The sequence below is a fragment of the Chiloscyllium punctatum genome, chromosome 6 (assembly GCF_047496795.1).
Source record: "Chiloscyllium punctatum isolate Juve2018m chromosome 6, sChiPun1.3, whole genome shotgun sequence".
In the NCBI taxonomy this organism is placed as follows: Eukaryota; Metazoa; Chordata; class Chondrichthyes; order Orectolobiformes; family Hemiscylliidae; genus Chiloscyllium; species Chiloscyllium punctatum.
In genome coordinates, this window is record NC_092744.1 from 15,670,597 (window position 1) to 15,682,047 (window position 11,451).

Consider the following 11,451-nt stretch of genomic DNA (forward strand, 5'->3'; position numbering starts at 1 on the left):
TTTAAACTGTTAGTCCTTATGTAATTAAGACTATACAGCCATAAGATGGCATGGTACATTAACAAAGTAGCTATATTGGAGTAAAACCTCATCTTGATGGTAATGATAAATAGATGGCACCACATGGACTGATATTCTGCATTATATAGTTATTGGAAATGAATTCAAGGTGGCATGGTGGCTCAGTGGTTCGCACTGCTGCCTCACAGGACCAGGGACCTGGGTTTGATTCCAGCCTCAGTCTGTGTGGAGTTTACACATTCTTCCGATGTCTGCGTGGGTTTCCTGCGGGTGCTCCGGTTTCCTCCCACAATCCAAAGATGTGCAGGTTAGGTGAGTTGGCCATGCTAAATTGCCCACAGTGCTCAGGAATATGTAGGCTAGGTGCATTAGTTAGGGCAAGTCTAGAGTAATTGGTGTTGGGGTATGGGTCTGGGTGGGTTACTCTTCAGAGAGTCAGTGTGGACTTGTTGGGCCAAATGGTCTGTTTCCACACTGTAGGGATTCTAATTCTAAAATAAATGTTCCAGGTGCAAGACAATGGTTTGAACAATAAGTCACGGTGAATTTTCATCCCCACTGAATCTAGCATTGTGCCTGGATTATAGACTTCAGCAACAAATACCATTTGAGAAAATATTGGCCTCAGAAGAACAACGATTATAGGTTTATAAGAAAGATACATGGACTTCAGGGCTTAAGTTATGAGGAGAGATTATACAAGTTATGCCTTTTTCTCTATAATTTAGAAAGTTAAAGGGTGACCTGATCAAAGTATTCAAGATAATGAAGAGGAAAAGACAGGATAGATTAAAATAAACAATTTCCACTGGTTGCAGATTCTAAACTATGGGCATCAGCCTGAGAATTAGGGCCAGAGTGTTCCGGAGAGATGTTAGGAAGCACTTCTACACACACAGGGTAGAGGTTTGGAACTCTCTTCCACAAATGGCAATGACTGCTACATCTGTTCTTGATTTTAAATACAAAATAGATACATTTTTGTTAAGCAAAGGAATTATGGGATATGGGCCAAAGACAGGTTAGATGACAGATCAGCCATGATCTCCTTGAATGGTGGAACAGGCTCGAGAGGCTGAATAGCCGACTCCTGTTCTTACATTTCATAAAATCATAGAAACCCTTCAGTGCAGAAAGAGGTTTCTATGAGTGTGCTACATAGTAGTGATTTGCTTGCGATTATTGAAAATGACGGCATGATAGATAAATGATTGACCATACCTGGTAGTCTTTCGTTGAGTTCAGTTAACCACCTCAAGTTACAATCACAAAACCATTGGTTTCCATGCAGATAGATGCTTTCAAGTTCTGAGATATAAGAAATCAGATCACTGGGAATGGATGTTAGAGCATTATCTGACAGATAAATGTGCTTTATTGAAGACATTTTGAAGATCTGGCTGAAGCGAAATGTGACAAATGTATCTCTGTGTAGTTCCTGAAGCATGTTTCCTTCCAAGTGGAGCAGTTTCAATGAGGTTAGCCCGTAGAATGCTTCAGGGTTAATGAATTCAATGCTGTTGTGGTCCATGTGCAACCGCACTATGCTCCGAAGACCGTGGAAAGTCTCACGATTCAGTGCTTTAATCTTGTTGTAGCTCATCTTCAGAACCTTTAAAAATCAACAAACGAGGTGATTATAGCTCATTCTATGGTATCTACAAACATCTGGGCAATGGCCATGCACACAACACTGTAGGGACCCATCAAATGATGTGGAGATAGTGGTGTTGGACTGGGGTGGACAAAGTCAAAAGTCACACGACACCAGGTTATAGTCCAACAGACTCATCTAAAAATTACAAGCTTTCGGAGTGCTGTTCCATCATCAGGTGAAGTGGAGGGAGGTGTACAGGTACAGAATATATTGGCAGAGGACCTAATAAAGTTTTACAGCTTGACAGAATCCACTCGCAACTACATTTTAGTTTCTGTTGTGGTAATCTCTGCAATCGAAGGGGACTTTCTGTCAACCTGAGCGAAGAAGTACATTGCTCAGAGGGCCCTGACACATTGAAGTAATGTGTGGAAGATATAACTAGCCCTGTGATTGACGAGAGATAAAATCACATGAACAACAGATGCTGATTTCACTGCTACATGTAGATCCATTTCTGTTTTAAGGTGACGTGGACATTGCCCAATTCTAAATAGCATTAAATAGCATAGTTAAATAGAATAAAAACTGGCTACTGGACTAACTTAGCGTTCATCTTCCATACCAGCAGTAATCATAATCTTGTGTAACCTCTCTGCATGACTTGTCATCGGCTTACCTTGAATCACTTAGCTAACACAATCTTGAATGTTGAAGTACTCTAACCTCTACTCACCTACTCCAGTGATGCATTCTACAGCCACATAGTTCCCTATATAAAAAACATTTCTTATCCTCCCTGTGCTAAATCTCCACAGAGAAAATAAAATGAAACAAATGGCTCTGAAGATTGTTAAGAAAAGACATAATTTATCCTGGCTTGTCCCTGAGAACTAAATCAAAGTAGCCTTGAACCGACTTATTCAGGAATAGCAGTTTAAAAAGTTGATTTATTAAGATAGTCAACCTTCCAGAAATGTTGCTTGAATTGCTACTGACATTGATTTCTCCATTTACTGTTTGGAAATTTCTAACAAAATTTGTGATCTTTCCTGTGAGTGTAATAGTTATGTTGGCGGAGTACTAACTCAGAGGCCTGAACTAACAATCGGAGAAACAGTGTGAGATATTGAAATGACAGCATGTTGGGCAATGAGGAAACATGAACGTTCTTTACTGCAGGAAAAACACCATGATTCCAGTCTGACTGTCAGTCTGTCCAATATGCCTGTTTCCTAATTGCCCTCTGAAGTTACTACGACTCACCTGCATCAAACACTGGAAAGGGAACCACGTGGAGGTTAGGTCCCATTTTGACACTGAGGACAACTCCCATGTGTCAGGTGCCACTGTGCCAAGTAGTGTTTGATGATAAACAGCTCGAGCCCATGATGCATTGCAGCAATTTACCAATGCTGCTTTGCGAGTATTGGCCAAACCCACGATGCCTACACCTTCAAGGACAGGGTGGCAAATGCATGGGGACACTTATATTGTCCATGTGACCTATCATTCTGACTCTGGCATATATTGTTCTCTCTTCATGGTCACTAAGCCATAAACTTTGAACTTTCGAATTAACTGCAGAATGCAGGTCGGACACTTCCTGTTCAGCACAATAAGGGACAAGCAAATGGATACCAGACTTGCCAGCTCATAGAATCCTACAGCACGGAGACAGGCCTTTTGGCCCAAACTAGTCCATGCCAACCAAAATGTCCATCCACACTAACCTCATTTCCCTCCACTTGGCCCATGTCTTATAATCCTTTCCTATCTATGTATTGTATCCATGAAAGCTGCCACCCAGGTTGATAGTGCAGTTAAGAAGGTTTACTTAAGAAGGTGTGTTAGGTTTTATTGGTAGAAGGATTGAGTTTCAACGCCATAATGTCATGCTGCAACTATATGAAACGCTAGTGCGGCCACACTTGGAATATTGTGTACAGTTGTGGTCGCCCCATTACAGGAAGGATGTGGAAGCATTGGAAAAGGTGCAGAGGAGATTTACCAGGATGTTGCCTGGTCTGGAGGGAAGCTCTTTTGGGGAAAGGCTGAGAGACTTGGGGCTGTTCTCATTGGAAAGAAGAAGGCTAAGGGGGGAATTTGATAACGACTTACAAGATGATCAGAGGATTAGATAGGGTAGACAGTGAAAGTCTTTTTCATAGGATGATGATGTTACCTTGTATGAGGGGGCATAGCTACAAATTGAGGGGTGAGAGATTTAAGACAGATGTCAGAGGTAGATTCTTTACGCAGAGAGTGGTAAGGGTGTGGAATGCCCTGCCTGTCAATGTAGTTAGCTCAGCCACATTAGGGAGATTTAAACAATCCTTGGATAAGCACATGGATGATGATGGGATAGTGTAGGGGAATGGGCTTAGGTTAGTTTACAGGTCAGTGCAACATCGAGGACTGAAGGGCCTGTTCTGCGTGTATTGTTCTATGTTCGATGTTCTATTTGTCCAGGTGCCTTTTAAATGTTGTTAATGTTACCCGGCTCAACCACTTCCACTGGCAGCTCATTCCATATGTGTTCCATTCTCTGTGTAAAAGAATTGCCCCTCAGGTTCCCTTTTATTCTTTCCTCTCTAACCTTAAATTGATGCCTCTAGTCCTTGATTCCTCAACCCTGGGAAAAAGACCGAGTGCACTCACTCCACCCAGGCCTCTCATAATGTTATACACTTCTATAAGATACCCCTCAGTCTCCTATGCTCTAAAGAAAAAAAGTCTCAGCTTGTCCAACCTCTACCTGTAACTCAGTCCCTTGAGTCCTGGCAACATCCTTGTAAATTTCTTCTGCACACTTTCCAGTTTAATAACATCCTTCCTATGGCAAAGTGACCAAACCTGAACACAATACTCCAAGTGTGACCTCACCAACGTTCTGTACAACTGCAACATAATCTCCCAACTTCTGTACTCAATGCCTGACTGATGAAGGCCAGTGTGCCAAAAGCCTTCTTCAATGCCCTGTGCCCACATCCTGAGAATGAACTGAAATAAAAGTTTTATTTCCAACTATTTTGATTGACCTTACCTGCAGCGACTGCAGATCCTGAAAGACTTTGTCTGGTATCTCTTGAATCTTGTTACTATGAAGCATCAACAGTTCGAGACTTTTCAACCCAGTAAAACTGGTGCTCGTTAGCTCCATCAGGTTGTTATACCTGCAAGGAAATGACAAATTTAGTATTGATGTCAAGGTATCGATGTTGGACTGGAGTTAAATATCACACAACACCAGGTCATGGTCCAACAGGTTTAGTTGAAAGCGCTGCTCCTTTATCAAGTTCCAAAAGTTTGTACTTTCAAAGTTGGACTTTAACTTGTTGTTATGTGATTTTTAACTTTATTGGAAGAGGACCAGTCCAAAGCAGTACAGAAGGAAGATTGGGCTGAAACTCACCCCAAATTTACACGCTCCACCTGAGTTTGGATGTCCTCTGGGATGGCACTGAGGTATCTGAAAGTGCAGTGGACTTCGGTTGGCACATAGCAGGCACATTGCTTGGGGCAAGCGGTGCAGAGGTGTAAGCACCCGGCGAGAGCTGCCAAGGTCATGAGCAGGCCACAATGCCCAGAGAAGAGAGATAGGCTCCCTTGGCGGACCGCACTCATCCTCTTTGACCCTTTAGCAATGAGTTACATACCGTAAGGTCAAACTCCCTGCAAACGGACCAGAGACTGGAAAGAGCCTGAGTGAGACTGAAAGTCAAAAAAAGGTGAGCATTAGTTTTCAAAACCGAGATCCAATTTAAATTACTGCATGTGCAGAATTGTGTAAGTGCAGTATAACAGCTGAGTAAAACTACTAGACCACTATTTTATGTTATGTTAACATACCTCCCTGTCACAGAAAGCAGTTGAGGACGAAACACTGAATGTTTTCAAGATGGATTTAGATATAGTTCCTAAGACTAAAAGGTCAAAGGGTATGGAGAGAGGAAGCAGGAATATGGGACTGAGTTTGTGACCCAGCTTCAACAGAACTGGATGGAAACTTGCAATGAACATCTCATTCCAATCCCCCCTCACCAGCACCAATGCAGTGAACAATTCCAATAACTGCTAACTCCATCATTCACCCACCTCATTCCCACACAGAGGTGGGAGCTGGTCCATCTATGAAGAGGTTTCTTGAGATTTGCAGGAATTGTGTCCAAACCGCCACGACCATGTCGAATAGCAGAGCATTCCCGAAGGGCAGAATGGCCTACTCTAGTTCTGATTTTCTATGTTTCCATTGTGTGATAGGTTACCTTGAAATCATTCAGCCAGTGGTTCGGTGTGGGATGCACTTGGAAATGTGGTAGGAGATTCAATTGGATGATAATATGGAAAGAAACGGTGTGCGAGGATCTGGGGGAAAGGCAGGAGACTGGCACTGATAACAGAACGTTTGCCTCGCAATGGGCCGAATGGCTTCCTTCTGTTCCACAACAATTCTGTGAAATATCACGGAAAATATAAATGGTTTGTGGTTCAGTCGTAGAATTAATGCTCTGGGAGATGGGAAGCCCCGAGCAGGCTCAAAAACGAGTCCGGATCCTTCAGATCAGACAGTGACTCCTCCCTTTTAGTCTTAGTCGGGGTGGAATTGTAACTGGGAACGCGCTGATAATGCAGGGCGAGCACACGCCTGGCTTTGCTGACTGGGTTCACCATCCCTCCAGACCAGCACACACACACGTCTCTCTCTCTCTCTCTCTCTCTTCCCAGTCCAGCTCAACACTGGCACACTCGGCGCACAACGCTCAAGTCTGAGACTCAGCCCAAACACAGTTTCATGAGAAAACTGGATGGAAACTTGCAATTAACGGCTCATTCCAATTCCGTCTCCCCAACTCCCTCACCACCACCAACGCAGTGAACCTTCCAAAACCGTTGCTTCATCATCACCCACTTCGTTCTCACACATTTAGGAAGCTGTTTCTTAAAATTTTCAGAAATGGTGTCCAACTCACCCCTCCCCAAAAACGAGAATTATAATCATGTATAAAATAAGGACAAAAAAGTCACACGACACCAGGTTATAGTCCAACAGAGAAAATGCTGGAAAATCTCAGCATAGTCCAACAGATTTATCTGAAAGAGCTCTGAAAGCTTGTGATTTTAAATAGACTTGTTTCACTATAACCTGGTGTGTGACTTCTGAACTTGTCCACTCCAGACCAACAGATCATGTATAAAATAACGGTCTAATGGTTTGATAAGGAAGGGAATGAGAATCAGGAGCTGCGCGTTTACAATCAGGACTAGGTAGGGGTTGAAAATTGGGCAGAGTTTTATATATAGAAAGCGAAAGAGAGAGAAAGAGAGATCAATGCACGGGGACTGTGTCTTTCCGAGGTGGCTGTGGAGGGCAGTTTAAGACAGTGCTGGGAGATTGAAAGTGTGCATTAAGGACACACTGGGTCAGACTCGTTCCCCCTGCTAGCCCAGTCCAATCACAGTGCAGTACAAAATTACAGTGCAAAAGCCGGACGTTCGGCCCATTGAGTATGTGCTGGCCCTCCCAAGTGTAAGGGGATTCCTTTTCAACTATCTAGTCGATCCATCTGAAATCTAGCATCACCTCTCCACCCACCCCAGTAAAGATATGCAGATATTCAGCTTATATGACTTTTTGTTTTGACAACAACTGAATTTACGCGGGGAGCATACATTCACACATGGGTGGGTGGGTGGGTGGGGGTATAAGCACTGTCACCTTGCAGTTACTGTGTTCCACAGAACGTGATAAAATACAAAGCCCCCCTCCAAAGAAAAGTACAAAAAAAACACTCACCGGTCAGCAGCAACGAAGGTTTAACTGCAGCTGGACCACCTTAGGATTCAAATCAATGAGGTAGCTCTAACGTTGTCCAGTCCAGAAACAATTCAAACCCGGATTACAGAGATTCACCTGTTGCCCCAATCCTCCTTCCTCTGGTAGTGAACAAAAAAAGAAAGGATGCAGTCAGGAGGTTTGATTCAGCCTGAAGTTTGTTTAGACAAGTCTGGAGCTGCGCAGTTTTACAGACAGCGGCCAGGTCCCGCCCCTAACCCAGCTCTGAATGTACAGAGTATGGGAGAAAGAGAGGGCAGGATGTTCCACAGACGCCGCACTCCAGCCCAACAATGGCCTTTATAAGTACCAAACCTTTCTCTCTAGCCCTATCCCTGAACCAGCCCGGTTCATTGCGCTCACTTCCCCCAGAAACTTGCAAGTGTCTGAAGTTAGAATGTAATTGTCTCAGAGAGAGAGAGCGCTGTTATTACTTCTTCCCGCCCAGTTTCTCAGATGAGATATTGCCAACCTGTAACTTATCCCTACTTTTAGCCGCTGAGCTCATTCATGCTTTTTCCAGAGAAATCCCTCCTTCCCTCATACACAAACACACTTCCTTTCCCTTCTTTTATTCAGTCATTGAGGGTCACTACAAAATGTCATCAGTATTTGTTGCCCATCTCTAAGTGCCATAGCTCTTGCTTAGGCCATTTCAGAGGGTCTGTAGAAATGGAGTCATATAAGGTCTAGCAGGAAAAAAGCAGTAACATTTGCAAATTATGCATAATTATGTCATTTTTTTACACCTCAAAGTGTAAAATCAAAAAAAGAGAAAGCAGAATTAACATTTCAGGTCCACTACTGAAAAAGGTTTACCCTGTACCTGAAACACTAACTTTGCTTTTTGCTTTTCATTCACAAGGTGAGGGTGTCACTGGCTGGGCCAGCATTTATTGCCCAGAGGGCAGTTAAAAGTCAACCACATTGCTGTGGGTCTGGAGTCACATGTACACCAGATCAGTTAAGGATGGCAGTTTCCTTCCTAAAGGATATTACTGAACCAGATTTTTTTTCCCCCCTGACAATCAGCAATGGTTTCATGATCATCATTACATTCTGGGTGACACAATGGCTCAGTGGCTAGCACTGCTGCCTCACAGGGTCAGGGATCTGGGTTCAATTCCTGCCTCGGGCAACTGTGTGTATGGAGTTTGCACATTCTCCCTGTGTCTGCGTGGGTTTCCTCCCACAGTCCAAAGATGTGCAGGTTAGGTGAATTGGCCTTGCTAAATTGCCCGTAGTGTTAGGTGTATTAGCCAGGGGTGAATGGGTCTGGGTGGGTTGTTCTTCGGAGGGTTGGTGTGGACTTGTTGGGCCGAAGGGCCTGTTTCCACACTGTAGTGAATCTATTCTAATCTTAATTCCAGATATTTATTTAATTGAAATTTCACCATCTGTCATGACGGTATCTGAACCCAGGACCCCAGAACATTACCTGGGTCGCTAGATTAATAGTCTTGCAGTAATACCACTATACATTAGATAATACCACTTTGTCTGCACTGGTGCTATCAGTCCTGTCAAGTTCTTCCAGCATTTTCTGCTTTTGTTTCTGGTGTTCCAATATGTTCATTTTCAAGTATTATTGTATTTTCCCTCTGGTAGGCCAGACCAAATAAGGAGAGCAGATTGAAAATGTGTTGCTGGAAAAGCACAGCAGGTCGGGCAGCATCCAAGGAGCAGGAGAATCGATGTTTTGGGCATGAGCCCTTCTTCAGGAATGTCGATTCTCCTGCTCCTTGGATGCTGCCTGACCTGCTGCGCTTTTCCAGCAACACATTTTCAGCTCTGATCTCCAGCATCTGCAGTCCTCACTTTCTCCTCCAAGGAGAGCAGATTAAATGGCAGAGCAGGGTTAAGGGGCTGAATGGTAGACTCCTGTTCCTATTTCTTATGGTCCCATTTCCTTCCCTAAAGGATGTGGGTGAGCCAGATGTTTGCTTTCAGTTATAGTTTAATGACCACTGTCACTGAGATGAGCTTTCAACTGCTAATTGATTCATTTAATCTAATTACCCCAGTGTGAACGGAGCCCATATCCCATACAGAATCAGTCTAGCCTCCCTGATAATGAATCCGTATGACATTACTCCAACTTAATGTCTCAACCCCATGCCATGTCACACTTACCACCACAGTTAGAAGATTGTGGGTTCAATTCCCACTACGGACATTTGGGTTCAAGCGGCTATCCTGAGAGACCACAGCATCTCTGAAGGAGTACTGCACTATCAGAACTGCTAACCGTTGCATGAAATATTGAACCAAGACCCTGTCTACTCTACTGGATAGGTGCAAAAGATCCTATGGCACTGTATAAAGAAAATTGCTGTAATTGTGCATTTTTTAGTATGTTAAATATGTAATAATTTGAATAGATGTTGTTAACATGTATCATTACATATTGCTGCAACACTGCATGAGTCAGCCCTCTTTTTCTGTTTTCCCTTCATCTTTGTATGTGCTAACCTCAAAGGAATTAGTACAATAGACAGCGGGGGAGTTATCCCTGAAAACCTGACCATTATTTGTCCCAGAGACAGGATCACTGAAGACAGATTATCTGGTCATTGTCTTATCGCTTGTGGGCAAAGTGAACACTGTTTTGTTACAGTATTTTGTGCATAACTACCACCCCTGTGTGCCATGGATTACAGCAGTTTAACATGTTGGCTCACCAACACAATTCCCAGGGCCAACATTACTCAGCCAGCAATGCCCACATTCCACGAATGATTAAGACCAAGTACAAATGACTGCACATTAAAACATTTCATTGTCTGTAAAGCACTTTGTAACATCCTGAGTTTGCTGTAGGTGCTATCTAAATGCAAGTCTTTCTCTTTCACGCTCACACTGATACAGACGCTGACATTTCACTGTCACATTGTTGATCGAAATAAAACAATTTTTCTCTTCCCACTTTTACACTCCTTTATCCCCAAATGCCAGTCCCTGGCAATGATACTCTGTTTATATTTGCCCTTACTATTCACTAACCACATGGCTACTAATTGACTATGACCAGGGCTTATGCCTGAAACATCGACTCTCCTGCTCCTCGGATGCTGCCTGACCTGCTGTGCTTTTCCAGCATCACATTCTTAACTCTAATCTCCAGCATATGCAGTCCTCACTTTCGCCAAACAAGTGAAAGACCAGTTTAGTTGCGCAGATTTTGTTTTAATTGGCATTTTGGAAATTTGCACCTAATTGGCATTACCTGAAAAAGGGCAACTCCAACAACACTCAAGAATTGTAGGAGCCAGTATTGGCTGGGCTGGATAAAGGTAAAAATCACGCAACACCAGATTATAGTCTGATAAGTTTATTTGGAAGCACTAGCTTTCAAAGCGCTGTTTCTTCAACACCTGACAACCACGTGACGAAGGAGCAGTGCTCCAAAAGCTGGTGCTTCCAAATAAACCTATTGGACTATAACCTGGTGTTGTGTGATTTTTAACTTTGAACACTCAAACAGCTTGACATCATCCTTGAACAAAACAGCCTACTTGAGAGGTATTACATCCAGAAGAAAGCACTCCCTCCACTACTGACTTTCAGTAGCAGCAGTGCATACTACCTACAAGATGTACTAGAGAAATTCACCAAGGCTCCTTGGAAAGCACATTCCAAGCCCACAACTGCTTCCATCTAAAAGTTGGCAGGTGCATAGGATACCTATAAGTTCCTCTCCTTGCCTCTCGTCATCCTGATTTGGAAATATATTGCTATTCCTTCACTGTAACTGGGTCAAAATCTTGGAATTCCCTCCCTTAGGGCATTGTGAGTCTACCTACAGCATATGGACTGCAGCAGTCCAAGAAGTTAGCTCACCCCCACTTCTCAAGAGTAACTAGGGACGGGAGATAAATGCTGAACTAGCCAGTGATGCCCATATCCCATGAATGAATTAAAAAATATATACCCACTTATAATCAAGTTATCGTGACCAAGTATGTGATCTTCATTTGCACCAGATTTCACATTTTGG

At 43.2% G+C, this 11,451-nt stretch overlaps 1 protein-coding gene across 1 annotated transcript in view; it reads right to left on the reverse strand.

The window, feature by feature from the left end:
* The window catches only part of igsf10 (immunoglobulin superfamily, member 10), a 48,123-nt gene extending 40,421 nt beyond the window's left edge, over positions 1-7,702 (reverse strand). Inside the window, exons 1-4 of the mRNA XM_072572058.1 lie at positions 7,416-7,702; positions 5,034-5,332; positions 4,665-4,794; positions 1,243-1,633 (exon numbers count right to left, since the gene is read on the reverse strand). Coding sequence (XP_072428159.1) covers positions 1,243-1,633; positions 4,665-4,794; positions 5,034-5,245 — 733 coding nt within the window. The 5' untranslated portion in view covers positions 5,246-5,332; positions 7,416-7,702. The remainder of the gene's footprint in view (positions 1-1,242; positions 1,634-4,664; positions 4,795-5,033; positions 5,333-7,415) is intronic.
* Positions 7,703-11,451: the final 3,749 nt, after the last annotated feature.